This window comes from Colletotrichum navitas (genome assembly GCF_030913465.1).
Source record: "Colletotrichum navitas strain CBS 125086 chromosome Unknown LY79scaffold_64, whole genome shotgun sequence".
NCBI classification, from domain to species: domain Eukaryota; kingdom Fungi; phylum Ascomycota; class Sordariomycetes; order Glomerellales; family Glomerellaceae; genus Colletotrichum; species Colletotrichum navitas.
In genome coordinates, this window is record NW_026850610.1 from 191501 (window position 1) to 211278 (window position 19778).

Sequence of the window (19778 nt, forward strand, 5' to 3'; positions counted from 1 at the left end):
CTGCCCAGCTGGTCGCCCCGGCGTGATGAAGCACACTTCAACCGGTTTTACAAGTCAGGCGACCTTGCCCTCTACAGCAAGGCCGACGGCACCATCGAGTTCGCAGGTCGGAAGGATACCCAAGTCAAGATCCGCGGCCTGCGCGTGGAGCTGAGCGAAGTCGAACATCACGTGCGTGAAGCGCTCGAGGAGGCCTGCCAAGTCGCCGTGGATGTCTTCAAGACGGAAGCCGGGACACATCTGGTAGCCTACTTCTGCTTCACCAACGACACGCAGCCTGATGGCGCCCTTACCGGCCCCGATGGTCCCTTCATGTCCATGACAAGCAGCCTCAAGCGAACTGTTGCAACCATGGCCGGGCAGCTCGCCGTTCGCTTGCCCCAGTACATGGTCCCCACGCTCTTCATCCCCTGTCGGTACATGCCCGTCATCACCTCCACCAAGTTGGACAGGAAGAGGCTCCGGAGTGCAACAGCCGCCCTCGGCCGACAAGAGACTGCCTTGTACTCGCTCGCGGACGGAAAGCATCGCCAGCCCGAGACTGGAGCCGAAGTTCGCATGCAAAAGCTTTGGTCTGATCTGTTGGGTCTGCCGCTGGAGATGATCGGCCGCGATGATAGCTTCCTACGCATCGGGGGCGACTCCATCTCGGCCATCCGTCTAGTTTCTGCCGGTCGCCGGGCAGGTTTCTCCTTTTCGGTCAAGGATATCTTTGATGACCCGAGACTCTTGAGTCTGAGTCTCATGGTGAAAGCCGCAGAAGACGGCCGCGGCGAGCACGACGACCGGATCACCACGGGCTACCTCCCGTTCGGTTTACTACCACAGCCCCTGCAGGATATCGTCAAGCTTGAATCCCATTCGCGCTGCAGCAGCAACTCTGTCGATGGCCAGATTCCGCCCCCGTCCAAGTCAACGGTTTCGAGCCCCTCTTTACACGAGATCTGCCACTTGCCGGAAGATGCGGTCATTGAGGATGCATACCCCTGCAGCACACTACAAGAAGGCTTGATGGCGATCGCCACCAGGCAAGCCGGCTCCTACGTGGCGAAGCATGTCTACAGATTGGGAGATGTCGACATCGGCCGCTTCAAGACCGCATGGGAGACCACAGCTGTCTCGTGTGCGAACCTGCGCACGAGGATTGCGCTTTTCCAGGGCGAGTCCATCCAAGTCGTCGTCAAGGATGACATCGCTTGGGATACAGACGATGATGAGCCCGAAAGCGACAATGGCGCCATGGGCTACGGCTCGAGGTTGTGTCGCTACAGAATCACCCAAGAGGCCGATGGCGCCAAGTACTTTGTTTGGAAGATCCACCACGCCATCAACGACGGCTGGACGGGCCGTATTATCATGGAAACACTCGACAAAGCCTATCGACACCCGGAAGCGAACGTTCGGGCACCGGCCCCGTATTCTGACTTCGTCCGATACATTCTCGGGTTGAACCAGGAGCAAAGTGCTGCATACTGGACCGATCAAATGCGCGATGCCAAGCGGACACTGTTCCCGGCAGCATCACGGTCCTCGGCGCTGGCGACTACCGATGGCACCGAGGATAGAAAAACGCGCATTCTGAAGACCAGCATCGCCTTCCCGGGGTCTACCGATACCCGTGTGACTGCGGCTACCGTCCTTCGTGCGGCCTGGGCTCTCGTTCTTTTCCGACACACCGAATCAGAGGATGTCTGCTTCGGAACTACCGTGTCCGGTCGGCACGCTCCGATGGAGGGCATCGAGGATGTAGTAGGACCTGTCGTTGCTACAGTTCCTGTCCGAGTCCAGATCGACCGACAGCAATCCGTCTCCAGCTTCTTGGACCAGATACAAAGCCAGGCGACCAGCATGGTTATGCATGAGCACTTCGGCCTGCAGAATATCGCCAAGATGAGTCCCGATGCTAGAGACGCCTGTGATCTGTCCAGCCTGTTCATCGTCCAGCCCGCACAGCAACTTGAATTTGCGGGCATGGACTCCTCGTCACCGATCATGGTGGCTGCGACGGGAGCCGAGGACATGTCCAACACCTTTGAGGGCTCAAGCTATGTCAACTACCCCTTCGTTCTACAGGCACACACCTACACCGGCCGCGTCGACCTCGTAGCCTTTTACGATGCGTCTGTCATTCAAGAGTCCCAGGTCCAGATGATTGCGCACCATTACGAGGCCGCGGTACAGAGTCTCCTGGCGCAAGACGACAACGACGCGTTGCTCGACAGCCTCAGTCTTACGGGCGTTCAGGACATCTCACAAATCATGCTCTGGAACAGCAACTCTCCTCGCCTCGAGAACACGTGCCTGCACGATCTGTTGGAAAGGACATGCGCCGAGAACCCCGATAAAGAGGCGATTTGCTCTTGGGACGGAACTCTTACCTACGCAGAACTGGGTCGTCTGTCGACGGAGCTCGGTAGACACCTCGCAGGGCTTGGCGTTGGGCCCGAAACAGTTGTGCCGTTTTGCTTCGAGAAGTCTCTTTGGGCAATCGTGGCCATTATGGGCATCGTGAAGAGCGGCGGTGCGTTCGTGCCCCTCGACCCTTCACACCCCTCATCACGACACGAGGCGATCATGCGTCAAGTTGATGCCAAAATCGTCCTCACTTCTCCCAGCTTAGCGGCGTTGTTCCGGGACAGGGTCGCCACGGTCTTGTCTCTCTCGGACGATTTCTTTCCCGAACCCAGTCTTCTCGGCCAGCCAGCCTGTTCTGAGGCCGAGAGCAACATCGTCAACCCCGCCAGTCCCCATAACGCCGCGTATGTCATCTTCACGTCTGGGTCAACAGGGACGCCCAAGGGCATTGTGGTTGAGCATGCTGCCCTTTGCACTAGCTTCCTCGGCCTCAAAAACGAGTTTGGGGACAGCCTCGGCTCTCGCGTGCTGCAGTTCTCCAGCCACGTCTTTGACGCCTCGATCATCGAGATTCTGGGAACTCATGTTTTCGGGGGGACGGTCTGCGTGCCTTCGGAGGCGCAGAGACTTCAGGACATTGCCGGTTTTCTCGCCGAGGCCCAAGTCAACACGGCCATAGTCACCCCGTCGTTCGCGAGCACTATTCATCCCGACACGGCGCCATCAGTCCGAACTTTGGTACTCGTTGGAGAAGCGCCCGACGAGGACGTCGTACGAACCTGGACGCAACCAGGAGTGCGTCTTCACAACGGATACGGGCTATCGGAGACCTGCATTGTGTGTATGACTTACGACTTCGGGACCAGTAACACCAACGCGAGTCTCGCTGCCACCACCATCGGCCGCCCGTTCAACGCCCGCTGCTGGATTGTCGAGCCTGATAACCATGATGTCCTGACACCTCTGGGATGCATCGGCGAGCTTGTCGTCGAGAGTTATGCCCTCGCCCGTGGCTATCTCGGAGACGAGCAGCGAACAAACAAGATGTTCCTCGAGCACACTGCCTGGTCGTCGACAGCAACAGGGGCCAACGGACCGAGATTGTACCGCACGGGAGACTTGGTGCGTTACAACGTAGACGGCACCATGGCATACGTCGGCCGTGCCGACACGCAAGTGAAGCTCCGCGGCCAGCGCATTGAGCTGGCGGAAATCGAACACCACATCAGGAGCTCCTGCGTGGAGATCAGCCACACAGTCGTTGATGTGGTCCATGGCGACTGCGGCGAAACTCTCGTAGCCTTCCTTTCCTTTGACGACATTGACGGCTCCGCCGGTCCCGAAGATGCCGATATCGCGCTACTAGCCGTGGAAGGGCTTGTTCAAGCTCGCCTGGCCAAGATTCTGGCCGACCTCCAGGCCGGCCTGCCGAGATACATGGTTCCGGGGCTTTTCCTCCCCCTTAACAGAATGCCTTTCGGCCAGTCGATGAAGCTGGACAAGAAGCAACTGCAAGCCATTGCGGCAGAACTCTCACAGGAGAAGCGTGCCGTTCTCGCGAGCTTGATCAGCCACCGCGAAAGAGTGGCCCCTTCGACAGAGATGGAGTTCAAGCTACGCGACCTCTGGGCGCGGGTGCTCAACATCAATCCCGAAGACATCAGCCGCTACGACAGCTTCCTACGCATAGGCGGGGACTCGATCACAGCCATCAAGCTGACTACTCAGGCACGCCTCCTCGGGATCGGCATCACAGTGGCATCCGTGTTCAAGGAGTCCCAGCTTGACATCATGGCGGCCAACGCTACGATCTTGGGAGACGAGGTTGCTTCAGACGCCGAGCCGTTCAACTTGCTCCCCGCTTCCGAGGTTGACCTTGCTCTCTCCCATGCTGCCGAGCAATGCGGTCTTTCGGTCGAGGCCATTGAGGATCTTTATCCCTGCACGAAGCTTCAGGAAGGACTTATGGCATTGGCCGTCAAACGGGCCAGAACGTACATCGCCCGTTTCTTCTTCCGGCTTGCGGACGATGCCGACGTCGCCCGTTTCAAAGCCGCGTGGGAGCGCACCGTCTCGCTCTGCGGTGTTTTGAGAACCAGAATCGTCTTCTACAAGGGATCTTTCTACCAAGTTCTGGTCAAGAATGACGTTGACTGGACCACGCTGGGCTCCCACGATCTCGACTCTTCGGCAATTGCCAAGAGTGCTCGGGAAGTCGAGATGACGAGTGGCTCGAGGCTATGCCACTATTCCTTGGCCAAGAGCCACGACGGATCTACCCACTTCACATGGGTCATTCACCATGCCGTCTACGACGGTTGGTCGATCCGACTCATCACGGAGGCTCTGCATCGTGCGTACTACGGCACCGAGACGATCGAGTCGGCTCCTCGACCGTATTCAGACTTTATCCGATACGTCAACGGCCTCGATCGTGAAGCCGGTGCCGAATACTGGACAACTCAGTTGCAGGACGCCAAGCGTGCCAGCTTCCCTTCGCCGAGCCCATCTTCAGCTCCCGCATCAGGGAGCGATGCTAGCCGCTCTCTCCATCAGACAGTACAACTGCCTCCTACTACGGGGATGCATTCTTCCATCACAAAGGCCACGGTTCTCCGTGCGGCGTGGGCGCTACTCCTATCAAGCTACTCCGACAGCGACGATGTCTGCTTCGGCACGACCATTTCCGGTAGACAAGCCCCGGTTGCGGGCATCGAATCCATCTCCGGGCCCATCATCGCCACGGTTCCCTTGAGGGTGCGCCTCGACGGACGCCAACAGAGGACCGTATCGGACTACCTTGTCGATGTCCAGAACCAGGGCATCGATATGGTGCCGCACGAGCAGTTTGGGCTACAGGCCATCGCCAAGCTCAGCCGCGATGCCAAGGAGGCATGCGATTTCAGCAGTCTGCTCGTCATCCAGCCCATCTCTCACCTCGCATACTCGGACAGCTCCTCCGGTGCGCTTCTGGAGTCGTCGCGGTCCAGGGAAGAAGCTACGAAAGAGCTCCAGGGATACTTCAACTACCCTCTTGTGGCCCAGGGCCACGTTCACGACGACCACGCCGAACTCGTGCTCATCTACGACTCTCGTGTCTTGTGCGAAGACCAAGTCGCCACCCTTTCGCGCCAGTTTGCCCATCTCGTGCAGCAACTGGGCGACGCGCACAAGGACAGGCCTCTCGCGGATATCGACATGGCAGGCCCATGGGACCTGCAGCAGGCACTAGAACGGAACAACAAGGAGCCCGAGGTCGTCGAAGACTGCGTACACCACTTTATCGAACGCCATGCTCGTAACGCACCCGGGTCGCTCGCCGTCAGCGCGTGGGACGGCGAGCTCACCTATAGCCAGCTCGACGCCGCCAGCGACAGGCTGGCAGCCCATCTCGTGAGCGGTCTCGGCGTTGCCAACGACGACATGGTGCATGTCTGCTTCGAAAAGTCGGTCTGGTTTTTTGTATCCATCGTCGCACTGAACAAGGCCGGATGTGCTTGGGTTCCTCTCGACCCGTCGCACCCACTCGAACGCCAACGCGACGTGGCCCGTCAAACGGCGGCAAAGCTCGCGCTGAGCTCGCCCTCAAATGCATCCATGTGCGCCGAGTTGGTGCCGCACGTACTCGAAGTATCCTCGGCGCTTGACGACATGCTCCGTCGGTCTGACCCGGGGCTGTCCTGCTTATCGGGCCGCGGTGTCACGCCGAGAAATGCCTCTTACGTCCTGTTCACCTCGGGCAGTACGGGAACGCCCAAAGGCCTCGTCATGGAGCATCGGTCTGTTTGCACGGCCCTGGTGGCTATTGGTAAACGGGTCGGGATTCATCCCGGTGCCCGGATGCTTCAGTTCGCGTCCTACGTTTTCGACGCGTGTATCGGCGAGGCCCTCGGTGCCTTCGTAGCCGGGGCATCCATCCACGTTCCCTCCGAGGAGATGCGGATGAATTCCCTGCGAGAGTTCATCAGAGACCAGCAAGTCACTTGGGCGCTTCTGACGCCCGCCTTCATCCGGACGCTGTCGCCTGATGACGTGCCCTCGCTCAAGACGCTGATGTTGGCCGGTGAGGCCGTCGGCCGAGACATTCTGAAGCAATGGTTCGGAAAGGTTCGTCTCTTCAACGGCTGGGGACCTGCCGAAACGTGTGTTTTCAGCACACTTCACGAATGGGAATCGGCAACGGACTCACCCTTAACGATCGGCAAACCCGTCGGTGGTCGCGTTTGGCTTGTTGACCCGGCGAATCCTCAACGGCTGGCCCCCGTTGGATGTGTTGGAGAAGCCGTGGTCCAAGGCCCGACGATTCTGAGGGAATATCTCTCCAACCCCGAAAAGACAATGGATTCGACCGTCACATCCCTGCCTCGGTGGGCGCCGCGCCGGGACCAACCGGGATGGGACCGGTTCTTCAAGACCGGAGACCTGGCGTGCTACAATCCTGACGGCACCATCGAGTTCGTCAGCCGCAAAGACACGCAAGTCAAGATACGAGGATTCAGAGTGGAACTAGAAGAAATAGAAGGCGCTGTCCGCGACACTCTCGGAGGAGTGGGACAAGTGGCAGTGGACGTCTTCCGCGGAGAGAGCGCCGGCGTCCATCTCGTCTTGTACTTCTGCTTCAGCCATGCTACCCATACGACCGGCACCAAGGGCGGAGACGAAGAGCAACATGTCTTTCTTCCCTTCACAACGGATCTCAAGCAACAGCTCTCGGCTATGATTTCTGCCCTGGGCAGCAAGCTGCCTCCGTACATGGTTCCAACAATGTTCATCCCCTGCCGGTCCATGCCGGTCATCTCATCGACCAAGCTCGACAGGAAAACACTCCGCGCCCTGACGTCGTTGCTCGGAAATGAACGTTTGGCCTCGTATTCACTCGTCGACGCCGAGAAACGCCTACCCGAGACTCTTCTGGAGTCCCGTCTGCAGTCGATCTGGGCAGAGGCCCTGGGCATCCCGGCCAGGACGATCGGTCTCGACGACAGCTTCATCGCGCTGGGCGGCGACTCTATCGTAGCCATCTCTGTCACTACGACGGCTCGCGAGCAAGGTATCTTGCTGACCGTCGCCGACATGTTCAACGACCCCCGCCTCTTCGCCGTGGCAGCGACAGCCAGGCTCGTGTCGGCCGATCTGCCGACGGACGAGGTAGAGCCCTGGAGCCTGCTACCCCCCAGCGAGCACGATCACGTCAAGGAGACTGCCGTGGAGCAGTGCAAGATATCAGCCGCTCGCGTTGTTGACGCGTTCCCATGCACAGGCATCCAGGCAGGCCTCATCACTCTCGCCGAGAGGTACCCAGGGTCTTATATGGCTCGATTCAACATCCCGGTTCCCAAGATCGTGGACCTTGAGCTGTTCAAAGAAGCCGTCACCTGCATGGTGCGTGCCTGCGAGAACCTTCGCACCAGGTTCATCATGACCACGCAGGGTCCCCGCCAGATTATTGTGCACGAAGCAGTGACATGGCAGAATCATGAGCCCCTGCCTCTAGCCGAAGTCTCTACAAAGCCGCCCCCGTCGGTTGGGTACGGCAGCCGCTTGTCGTTTTATACTTTGGCACAAGAGAGGGGTGAGCTGTACATGGTATGGGACTTGCATCACTCCATCTTCGACGGATGGACGATGGGTCGTATGAGCCAGATCCTCCAAGACGCTTGCGCCGGCAGCAGGATCGCGCAACCCCTTTCTTACAACAAGTTTGTCAGATACACGGCCTCTCAAACCCAAGACCAGGCACGCGACTACTGGATATCTCAACTTGACGGCGCAGACCCCGTTGAGTTTCCGGCCGTCCCCGCCAACGTGTCGGAAATCCGCTGCGATGGGGCTGTCTTGCGTGGCATAACAGTCCCGGAGCGGCAGGGCGCCAGCATCACGACGGCCACCATCCTGCGCGCAGCCTGGGCCGTTGTCGTGTCATGGTATAGCGGCAGCCGCGGGGTCGTCATCGGAAGCACCATCTCCGGCCGCGGGGCTCCGATCCCGGGGATCCAAGACATTCTCGGCCCGACCATCGGCACCGTCCCGGTGCACGTCAGAGTCGACGCGTCGGACCGCATTGTCGACTTTCTGGGTGACGTGCAGAGCCAAGCGAACGCCATGATACCCTTCGAGCACACCGGCTTGCAGACGATTGCAAAGCTTAGCCCGCGTGCCCGCGATGCGTGTAATTTCAAGAATCACCTCGTCATCCAGCCGGGCGGCAAGCCGGCCAACCTGCCCGAGACCTGCATCAAGATCAACGACATGACGGCGGGCAAAAATCAGAGCTACGACGTCTACCCGTTGGTCTTCCAATGTGTGGTGGGTGAGAAGGGCGCGGTGGAAATCATGGCATCGCACGACACCCGCGTCGTTCCGCCAGTGATGATGGACCGCATCTGCGACCAGTTCGCCCACGTTGCTATGCAACTGTCCACCGCGGACCGGGGCCTTCGCCTCTCGGACATGGAGCTTTGCGGACCGCACGATATCAGACAGATCAGGCAGTGGAACATGACCAGGCCGCCAACCGCCGTTCGCGAGTGTGTCCATGACATGATCTCCAGGCGAGCCGCCTCTCAGCCGACACATTCCGCCGTGGACTCGTGGGACGGCCATCTGACCTACAGCGAGCTAGATCGTCTGTCCGATGTCCTTGCCAACCACCTGCGCTCCCTCGGCGTCCGTCCGGATACCCGTGTTCCGGTTTGCTTCGAAAAGTCCATGTGGGCAACGGTTGCAACGCTGGCTGTCCTCAAAGCCGGCGCAGCCTTCGTTCCCCTTGACCCAACCTACCCCGAGACACGCCGCCGCCACCTCGCAGAACAGGTTGGAGCCGAGGTCATTCTCGCCTCTCCGACGACGTCGCAATCATGTGTCGGCACAGCACCCACAGTCGTTTGCGTTTCGGCAACTCTTATGTCACAGCTACCGAGTGGAGGACCGACAACAGTGACGAGGACTGCCGCCAACACGGCCCTCGCGAGCCCCGATAGTGCCGCATATGTCATTTTTACATCCGGTTCCACAGGAAAGCCCAAGGGTGTGGTGGTTGATCACGTAGCCCTCTGTTCTAGCATCATGGGCCACGGGACTGCTTACGGCCTGAGCCCGTCTTCACGGGTTCTGCAGTTCTCCAACTACGTGTTCGACGGCAGTCTCAGCGAGATCCTGACGCCGTTGGTGTTTGGCGGGACCGTCTGCGTTCCCTCGGACACGGATCGGCTGCAAGAGACGGCCAAGTTCATCCGCGACAAACGTGTCAACGTGGCCATGTTAACCCCCTCGTTTGCAACCACACTGACCCCCGAGGAGGTGCCTGGTCTCGAGACGCTGCTTCTGGGGGCGAGGCCTTGACGACGGACAACCTCGACACCTGGTTCGGCCACGTGAAGCTCATCAACGCATACGGACCCACGGAGGTGTGCGTTGACTGCGTCTCGCACATCTTCACCTCGGTGGACGAGCCGCCAACAACCATAGGCCTCAGTCAAAACGCAACGTCGTGGATTGTAGATCCACAAGACCACGACCGCCTGGCACCGGTAGGGTGCGTCGGAGAACTGCTTGTGCAGGGATACACGCTGTCCCGTGGGTATCTCGACGATGCCGAGCAGACCGCCGAGGTTTTCATCAGCAATCCCGCCTGGCTCCGGCACTTCATGTCGGATCCTGGACCACTGCAGAGATTCTACAAGACTGGGGACCTGGTCAAGTACAATGACGACGGCTCAATAGAGTATCTGGGGCGTCGGGACACCCAAGTCAAGCTGCGGGGTCAACGCATCGAGCTCGCCGAGATCGAACACCAGATGAAGAGAGCGTGTGCCGATGTTGAACACGCCGCTGTGGAGGTTGTCAAACGGGAGTCTGGCGCTACCTTGCTCGGCTTCGTGACCTTCCGTGCCAACGGAGAAGAATCGCCCGAAGAGTCGTCATCCTCAAGCCGAAGAGATCGGGATCCGGTCCTGCTCCCTATGGACGAGACCTCGGAGGCGAGAGTCATCTCGATGCTTGCCAGCCTCAGAGCTGTGCTGCCGGACTACATGGTTCCTACAAACATTCTCCCCTTGCAGGATATGCCATTCGGGTCTTCCATGAAGCTCGACAGGAAGGCTCTCCGGGCATTCTCGAGCCATCTGACGCCCGAAAGCTTGTCGTCGACGACGGGATTGGTGGGTGCTCGTGAGCCATCCTTGTCCCTGCCATCTTCCACGATGGAACTGAAGCTTCGCGACATGTGGGCTCAGATCCTTCATATCTCTCCGTCGAGCATCGATCGAGAAGATAACTTCCTGCGAATTGGCGGCGACTCAATCACCGCTATCCAACTCGTCACCCTTGCCCGCAAGAATGACATCAACATCACGGTCAGCGCCATTTTCAAGGACGCCCGGCTCAGCAGCCTTGCGTCGATGGCCACGGTTGCCGGCGGCAATGTCGCGGACTTGGACGCCGTGCCTTTCAGTATGCTGAAGGCATCTTTGGTGGACAAAATCCTCCGCCAGGCTGCTGGGCAATGCGGCCTCGCGAGCATTGGTGTCATCGAAGACGCATACCCCTGCTCCAAATTCCAGGAAGGACTGATGGCGCTGACCGAAAAGCTGAAGGGATCCTATGTTGCCAAGCTACTTTACAGGATTCCTGACGACATCGACTTGGACAAGTTCAAAGCGGCGTGGGAAAAGACAGTCGTTCTGTTCCACAATCTCCGCACTAGGGTTGTCTTCCTGGACGGAGCTACTATCCAGGTCGTCGTACGAGACGAAGAAGCTGAGTGGGACTCCTTTGGGGACGTCAGCGTCCATGACGCGTTGGACCGCAAACCTGAGATGACTTACGGCTCCCGGCTCTCTTGTTACGCCGTTGCAAAGGGGGAGGACGGCTCGAACTACTTCGTCTGGACGTTACACCACGCCATCTACGACGGCTGGTCTCTGCGGATCATCATGGAAACCCTGCACAAGATATACTACGGCCATGACCACCACCAAACCGTTCCATACTCACGGTTTATCAAGTACATTGGCGAAACTGACCACGAGGCGGGCAGTCGGTACTGGAGCCAACAGCTTCGGGATGCCAGGCCGGCAACCTTTCCACCTCCTGGCCGCGCAACGGGGCCTTCCAAAACCCGCGTCACCAGCACCATCATCAGCTCTCCGACCTCGGGCGGCTCTGCCGTAACCAAGGCCACGATCCTCCGTGCGGCCTGGGCCATACTACTTGCACGCTACTCCGAAGACACAGACGACATATGCTTTGCTACTTCAGCCTCGGGTAGACAAGCCCCGGTGCCAGGCTTGGAAGACATGGCCGGTCCGGTCGTTGCCACGGTCCCGCATCGGATCCGTCTGAACCGGGAGCAGCCTATATCCCAGTTCCTCTGCGACGTCCAGGACCAGGCATCCGAGATGGTAGCGTTCGAACAGTTCGGTCTGCAGGAGATTGCAAAGTTGAGCACCGAGGCGAAGGAAATCTGCGACTTCTCCAGCCTGTTCGTCATCCAGCCGGGCCAGTCTGACGACGAGGCTGCTGATGGAACACCTGGTCAGGTTCTCGTCACGGCCAGTTCTGAACAGTTCCACGGAAGCGAGAACATCGAAGGCTACTTCAGTTACCCTCTCGTCGCGCAAGCTCACGTTTTCGAAAACTTTGTGGAGCTCAGCCTCATCTACGACGCCAACATCCTACCCGAATCGCAGATGACGGCTTTCTCCAACCAGTTCGACAACATCGTGCAGCAGCTTCTCCCCCAAGACCAGAGCCCGCTGGGCAGCGTCTCCGTTGCCGGATCCTTCGATCTACAACAGTCGATGCAATGGAACAGCGAGTATACCCCCATTGTCAATGCCTGCTTCCACCAACTCCTCGAGGAGCAGGCGGTTCGACGACCATCCGTACCCGCCATCATTGCGGCCGACGGAGAGCTTACTTACGCGGCGTTGAACCGAGCCGCGAACAGGCTCGCTCACCAGCTCGTGAAACTGGGCGTTGGGGTCGGCGAACTCGTCCACGTCTGCTTCGAAAAGTCGGTATGGTTTTTTGTGTCCATCTTGGCCATCAACAAGGCCGGCGCCGCCTGGGTCCCGCTGGACCCGTCTCATCCCGAGCAGCACCAGGCACGAGTAACTCAACAGACCAAGGCAAAACTGGCGCTGACATCGCCGATCAACACCCCGCGGGTGACTGGCCTCGTGCCGACCACAGTGGAAGTCTCCCAAGAACTGGATGACACGCTGCAACGGGACCTCAGGACAGACGACAGCAAGCGTGCGCCGAAGACGAGCGTCGGCCCTCGGGACATCTGTTACGTCGTCTTTACGTCTGGCAGCACGGGAACGCCCAAAGGTGTTGTCCTGGAGCATAGATCCGTCTGTACGATGCTGACGGCCGCTGGCAAGAGGCTCGGAATGACGCCCCATGTACGCATCATGCAGTTCGCCTCGTACGTCTTCGACATGTCGGTCGCCGAAACAATCATGCCGCTCATCCACGGAGCCTGCGTCTGCGTGCCTTCGGACGAGATTCGGGTGAGCGGACTTCTCTCTCAGTTCATCCGCAATATGCGCATAACCTGGCTGTTCCTCACGCCGGCCTTTGGCCGCACTCTCACGCCCGACGACGTGCCTGGCGTGGAGCTTCTCCTCCTAGGCGGAGAGGCCCTAAGCCGTGATAACTTGGATACGTGGCTCGGAAGAGTTCGACTGGTCAATGCATGGGGCCCAACCGAGACATGCGTCTTTGGCACCCTTCACGAACTGGATCCATCTGACAAGACCCCGTCCCCTCTCACAATCGGTCGCCCCGTCGGCGGTAAATGCTGGATTGTCGATCCTCGAAACCACGACCGGCTCGCGCCCATCGGGTGTGCCGGCGAGATTGTCGTCCAAGGCCCCACCCTGCTCCGTGAATATCTCGGAGACCCCGCGCAGACGGAGGAGACCACGGTCCGGCGTCTACCGAAATGGGTGTCTCAGCTGCCTGGGTGGGACAGATTCTTCAAGACGGGAGATCTGGCCCGGTACAACGCGGACGGGACCATTGAGTTCATCGGCCGCAAAGATAGCCAAGTCAAGGTCCGTGGCTTCCGCATCGAGGTCGGCGCAGTAGAGTACAACATCCGCGCCGTCATGGATGTCGTCGACGTAGCCGTCGACGTCCTCAGAACCGATGGCGGCACAGCTCTCGTGGGATACTTTGTTTGCGCCAACGAAGAGAGCAGCGAAAAGGGAGATGACGGCGCTATCTTTCAGGCCATCACTCCCGACTTTGAGCGGCGCGTTAGAGCCATGGTTGGCGACCTACGGGCCCGGCTCCCGCATTATATGGTACCAACAACATTCATACCGTGTCGCAGGCTGCCTTTCGTCACCTCGGACAAGCTCGACAGGGGCCTCTTGCGGCAGCTCACAGCCGCTCTGGATCGCAACGAGCTTGCTGCGTATTCTCTCGTAGATTCGCAGAAGAGACCCCCGGCCACGGCCATGGAGCTGCGTCTTCGACAGATTTGGGCCGACGTCCTGCGTATCCCGGTAGATTCCATCGGCCGGAACGACGACTTCATTGCCCTCGGAGGTGAATCGATTGCAGCTATTTCCGTCTCTACCAAGGCACGAGAGAGCGGCATCTGCGTGACGGTAGCCAAGCTCTTCGAGGACCCGCGTCTCCTGGCCGTCGCCGCCTCGGCCACATGGCTGGAGGATGGCCCGTTAGACGAAAACAGCGAGCCATGGAGTCTCGTTCCGAGTGAAAGCCGAGACATGATCATTGGGACCGCCGTCGAACAATGTCGACCACACCGACCCCTCCTAACGCAGGCAGTTCTCGATGCATTCCCCTGCACGCCGATGCAGGAGGGCCTGATGGCCCTAGCGGAGACGCGTCCGGGATCGTACATGGCACGATTGACCATCACCGCACGCGAGGGACTCCCAATCGACATGAACCGTCTCACGGGGGCCGTGGCCACCACTGTGTCGGTGTGTGACAATCTCCGAACTCGCTTCCTCCTCTCTCCGCGGGGCTCCGTACAGATCATTGTCGACGAAGAGATGACCTGGCAACATCCAGACGAGATTGTGCGGCTTTCGGATGCTTTGGCCAAGTCCGCACCTGTTGTTGACTACGGAACACCGCTCTCTTACTTCACCCTCGCCAGAGACGACCAGGACCAGGTTGGTGTGCTCTGGGATATACATCACTCCGTCTTTGACGGGTGGACAATGGGCCATATGGTCCAGATCATGCAAGAAGCCTACTCCGGGAGCGGCGTAATGACCAGGCCGGTTTCCATTGCCAACTATGTCAGGCACACGCAGAGTGTCACCGACGAGGCGCTTCGTGACTACTGGGTTTCTCAGCTTGAGGGGGCTGACCCGGTCAAGTTCCCAAGCCTTCCCATCGGCATGTCGGGCTCCCAGGTCCGGTGCACTGGCGCTGTCAGGAGTCGTCTTCGCATTGCAGAGCGGTCCGGATCAGCAGTCACAACACCAAGTCTCTTACGCGCTGCCTGGGCTTTCCTCGTAGGCCTGTACTCCGAGAGTGACCGCGTCGTGTTCGGCAGTACCATGTCTGGCCGCACGGCGCCCGTCGTCGGAATCGAGAGAATCCTCGGCCCTACCATCTCCACCGTTCCGGTCCAGGTCCACGTCGACCCCGAGCTGACAGTCGGCGAATTTCTGACCAAGGTCCAGAGGCAAGCCAACGCGATGATCCCCTTCGAGCACACTGGACTGCAGAACATCTCCAAGTACGGGCCGGCGGCACAACAAGCATGCGACTTCCACAACCAGCTCGTCATTCAGCCTGCGGCTCCCGTTCCCGACGGCCTTCGGGAGGTGTCGGATCTCCAAATCACCGACGTCGCCAGCAAGAACGAAAGCTTCGACATCTATCCTCTCGTGATGCAGTGCAACGTCGGACCCGATGACGGTGTGGACGTCAGCTCATCTTTCGATCCATGCGTCATCCCAGAGACGCAAGTGCGCCGCATGTGCGAGCAGTTCGAGCACGTCGTTAGCCAGTTGTGCGGCGCAGACGAAGCCTTGAAGCTTTCCGATATCAACGTCTGCGGTCCTCACGACATCGCCGAGATCCGTGAATGGAACTTCGAGACCCGGCCGCCACCCGAGGCCGTCCGTACCTGCGTACACGACTTGATTCGCCAAAAGTCCGTCGAGATGCCGAGAAAGGAAGCCATCTACTCTTGGGAAGGTAACCTGACCTATAGCCAGCTCGACGCTTTGTCAACAGCCTTGGCCACTCGCCTCACCGGCCTCGGGGTTGGGCCGGAGGTGCTGGTTCCCATGTGCTTCGAAAAGTCCAGGTGGGCGATCGTTGCTATGCTGGGCATTATGAAGGCCGGCGGCGCTTTCGTTCCCTTGGATCCTACGAGCTCCCTCGCCCGCAAGCAGGAGATTGTGCAGAGGGTCAACGCCCAGGTTGTCGTGCTATCGTCGGCGCTGGCAGAACCCTGCGCCGAATTGGCGCCGCATATCGTCCGACTCTCGTCGGCGTCGATATCCGATCTTCTTTCCTCTTCTCAGCACGCATCGGCACGTTCGAGCACTGTGACGCTACCCGAAACTCCTGCCTATGTCATCTTTACATCGGGATCGACCGGGAAGCCCAAAGGTGTCGTCGTTGAACATACGGCCCTTTCCTCTAGCATCATGGGTCACGGCAAGGCATATGGGCTCTCTTCCCATTCCCGCGTACTCCAATTCTCCAACTTTGTCTTTGATGGTTGTCTCAGCGAGATCCTCACGCCCCTAGTCTTTGGGGGCACCGTCTGTATCCCGGCAGAAGACGACCGTGTCCATAACGTGGCCCGCTTCATGCACGATGCCGACGTCAACGTTGCAATGCTCACGCCGTCGTTCGTCTCTACCCTTGCGCCGCAGGATCTCCCACGTCTCAGCACACTCCTGTTGGGCGGCGAAGCTTTGACAAAGCAAAACGTCCAAACCTGGCTTCCCGTCGTGGACAAGCTGATCAACGCATACGGACCAACCGAGACCTGTGTCGACTGCATGTCGCACATCTTCCACTCCGCAGATGAGCTGCCCACCACGATCGGCCGCAGTCAGAACGCCACGGCCTGGATTGTGAATCCAAGCAACCACAACCTGCTGGCGCCCGTCGGCTGTGTGGGCGAGCTGATCATCCAAGGTTACACTTTAGCTCGCGGCTATCACAACGACGAGGAGCAAACCCGGGCGGCATTTGTCGAGAATCCCGATTTCATGTCTGCCTTTGCTACCACCGGGCCGACACGCTTCTACAAGACAGGCGATCTCGTCCGTTATAACACCGATGGCACGATCCATTACATCGGTCGCCGGGATACGCAAGTCAAACTACGAGGCCAGAGAATTGAACTCGGCGAAATCGAGCAAGTCATCAAGCTGACGGCTCCCAACACGATTGAGCATGCGGTTGTCGATGTCATCTCTCGCGACTCGGGCGATGTGCTTACTGCTTTCCTATCCCTCTTCAACCCGATGGGGGATGCGGGCGACGACGAGGATTTGGCCGGCAACCTCGTACAGCTTGATGAGAAGCTTCGAGAGTCCCTTGCCAACCTTGGTGATACCTTGAGGCAGGCCTTACCCGTGTACATGGTGCCTGCGATCACACTTGTACTTAAAGACATGCCTTTCGCCTCGGCAATGAAAATTGACAGGAAGAGACTCCGTCAGCAAGCCTCGGCCTTACCCGCGAGCGTTACTGCGGCATACGCTCTCGAGCAACGATCGGCGGCGTTCCGAGAACCCACCACAGAGCTGGAAACTCAACTCCGTCAAGCATGGGCTCGTGTTCTCCAGATACCCCAGGGCTCCATCAGCACCGACGACAACTTCTACCAACTCGGCGGCGATTCCATCCGGGTGGTAACCCTGTCCAGGTACATCAAAGACGACCACGACGTGCAGCTCGGCCTCTCTGAGATCAACGGCGGCAACTCGACGGTCCGCGGCATGGCACGATACATCGAGCAAGCGCGTGATATTGGCTCTTCCGCTGCTCTTCCCTACGTCAATCTGATGAGCAAGATAGCGCCTTTGCTCGAGGAGACGTGGACAGCCGGCCGGCAGCAGCTCTTGGACCATCCGCTTACCGGCCTGCCCAACAGGGCCACCGTTCTTCTCACCGGCGCCACTGGCTACCTCGGCAATGAGATCCTCAAACAGATTTTGCAATCGGAAAAGGTCGGCACCGTCATCGCGCTCGTGCGTGCTTCAACCTGCGCCCACGGTCTCGAACGCGTCAAGAAGACAGCCAAGATCGCCTCCTGGTGGGACGATTCGTACGCCGACAAGATTGAAATCTGGCCCGGAGATCTCTCTGCCAACGGCATGGGTCTAGACAAGGACCAATGGGAGCGAGTCACGGGCTGTTCTCGCAAGGCCGCGAATGTTGACGCCGTTATCCACAACGGAGCCTCCATGAGCTGGACCGCAGACTACGACAGAGTGCGCGCCGCCAACGTTGACTCCACCGTCGCCCTTCTCAAAGCTGCCGCTGCCTCTTCTATTCATACCCGGTTCGTGTACGTGTCGGGTGGAGCCAAGGCCGATACACAGAGGGACCGCGACGCCTTTGCTCGTATACTCGGCCACGGCACCGGTTACGCGCAGACCAAGTTCGTCTCGGAGAGCATTGTCTACGGCGTTTCAACCCGGCTGCCGGACGTCCAGAACCGCGTGTCTGTCGTCAAGCCCGGCCTCATCATCGGCGGCGCCGACAAGGGCGTTGCAAACGTCGACGATTACCTCTGGCGTGTCGTCGGCGCCGCCGCGAGTCTGGGAGTCCACCCCTCCGAGCCGGAGGGCCACTGGCTGCCAATGCTCGACGTGAGGCGCGTTGCTGGCGCCGTCGTGAACCAGCTGCTTGCGGACGCGAACGCGGGAGTCGACAATTTCGTCGATATCCCCGATGGCATATCCGTGGCCGATTTCTGGAGCCTGGTCAACGCGGAGCTCCGACAACCCTGCGCACCGATGCCATGGGCCGAATGGCTACCGCTGGCGCACGCTGATATGGAAAAGGTCGGCGACAGTCACCCACTGTGGCCGGTGCAGGCGTTTCTCGGAGAGATCGGGATACCTTCAGTCGACGGCTCTCCGGCTTCTGCCGCGGACGCCGAGCTAAACCGTGCAGTAAGAGAGAACATCAAGTACCTTTCCCGCGTCGGGTTCTTGGCCTCTGCGCCGAGCGAGCAGGTCACGCTCAAAGAGGACGTCATCAAACGTACGGAGACGATCAAGTTTTGAGGTTTCGCATAATGGTTTTTTTCTTTTTTCTTTTTGAAGCACTCGTTCATCAGTCGTGGGGACGCACAAGGAATAATGATTGTGATATTCCGGGCGATTAATAGTTTCTTTTGTTTAGACTCGATCGTTTTCTTATCAACTACATGATGCAGTCCAGGTGGCATTCTTTCTAGATGCTACAGCACATCTAGTTCAGGCACATTTTCATCTGTAACTTATTGAAAAATCAACACTCTTGGAAACAATGGCGACATATGTCGAATGGAAGCCGATATTCCACAGACTCAATATTTATTTTCTTCAACGACAGATGTTCTAATTTAACTCGTTGTCCGCTGGTCTTTCAAGACATATGGGGTGAGGATGCTAAATTCATGTGGTTCGTATCATCAGCTGTAACCGCCACAGTAATAGCTAACCTGACACGCAGGCTAGTTCAAGGGGTACGCGTATACTAAGATTCTAAATATATGAACTACTTTCCCCTATGCCTTGCAGACCTCCCGGCTCATCACATAATACTATTCCACTCTGTTACTCTGTTCCATGAACAGACTGAACATAAGGCCATGTCGTGAATACGGGAATGGCTTCGTGTGGCCGCCACAGGTGTGGCTTACCACACACGCAGACCACTTTACACCGGTATTTCTGCCCAGAATTGCTTCATGAATACTTTCCGATAGGACTACCAACGACGTTGCATTCATCTAGCGGACGCTGCGGTTCCTCACCGGCTTCACATATGAATATGAAACGGCTTGACTCGGTGCAAATGGGCAATTGCAGCCCAACGGGTCAGGTCGTCGCTGGTCGCTGAAGCGAAACTGCAATCAGCTCACCGGGTAGCTCAAGATGCCGAGGGGATCGCGGCACCTGTTATACATGTGCGCAGCTCTAATGGTTCCTTTCCATATTCAAATTTACAACTTCCTAACTCGGTTGACCATTTTAACTTCGGCCAAGCCACGAAGTCCATAATTGTTCTACCCCAGTCATGCATTGATAACTCTCGACATTCTAGTGCCTGGTTTCGTTCGTCTTCAAGTGAGGCAGGTAACCACTTCAGGCAGTGCCCGACACGATGACTCCAACCTGATCACTGCTCTTTCACAAGTGCTAAAAATGCAAAGGAAAATGGGGGAAAGAAAATTGGAAGCA

At 58.4% G+C, this 19778-nt stretch overlaps 1 protein-coding gene across 1 annotated transcript in view; it reads left to right on the forward strand.

Moving 5' to 3' along the window:
* LY79DRAFT_661727 (uncharacterized protein) overlaps window positions 1-19065 on the forward strand; it is a gene marked incomplete at its 5' end in the record, with an annotated part of 38835 nt that extends 19770 nt beyond the window's left edge. The window contains 3 exons of the mRNA XM_060562796.1: window positions 1-9654; window positions 9690-18996; window positions 19053-19065. The exon at window positions 1-9654 is cut by the window's left edge and continues 19770 nt beyond it. Coding sequence (XP_060410745.1) covers window positions 1-9654; window positions 9690-18617 — 18582 coding nt within the window. The 3' untranslated portion in view covers window positions 18618-18996; window positions 19053-19065. The remainder of the gene's footprint in view (window positions 9655-9689; window positions 18997-19052) is intronic.
* Window positions 19066-19778: the final 713 nt, after the last annotated feature.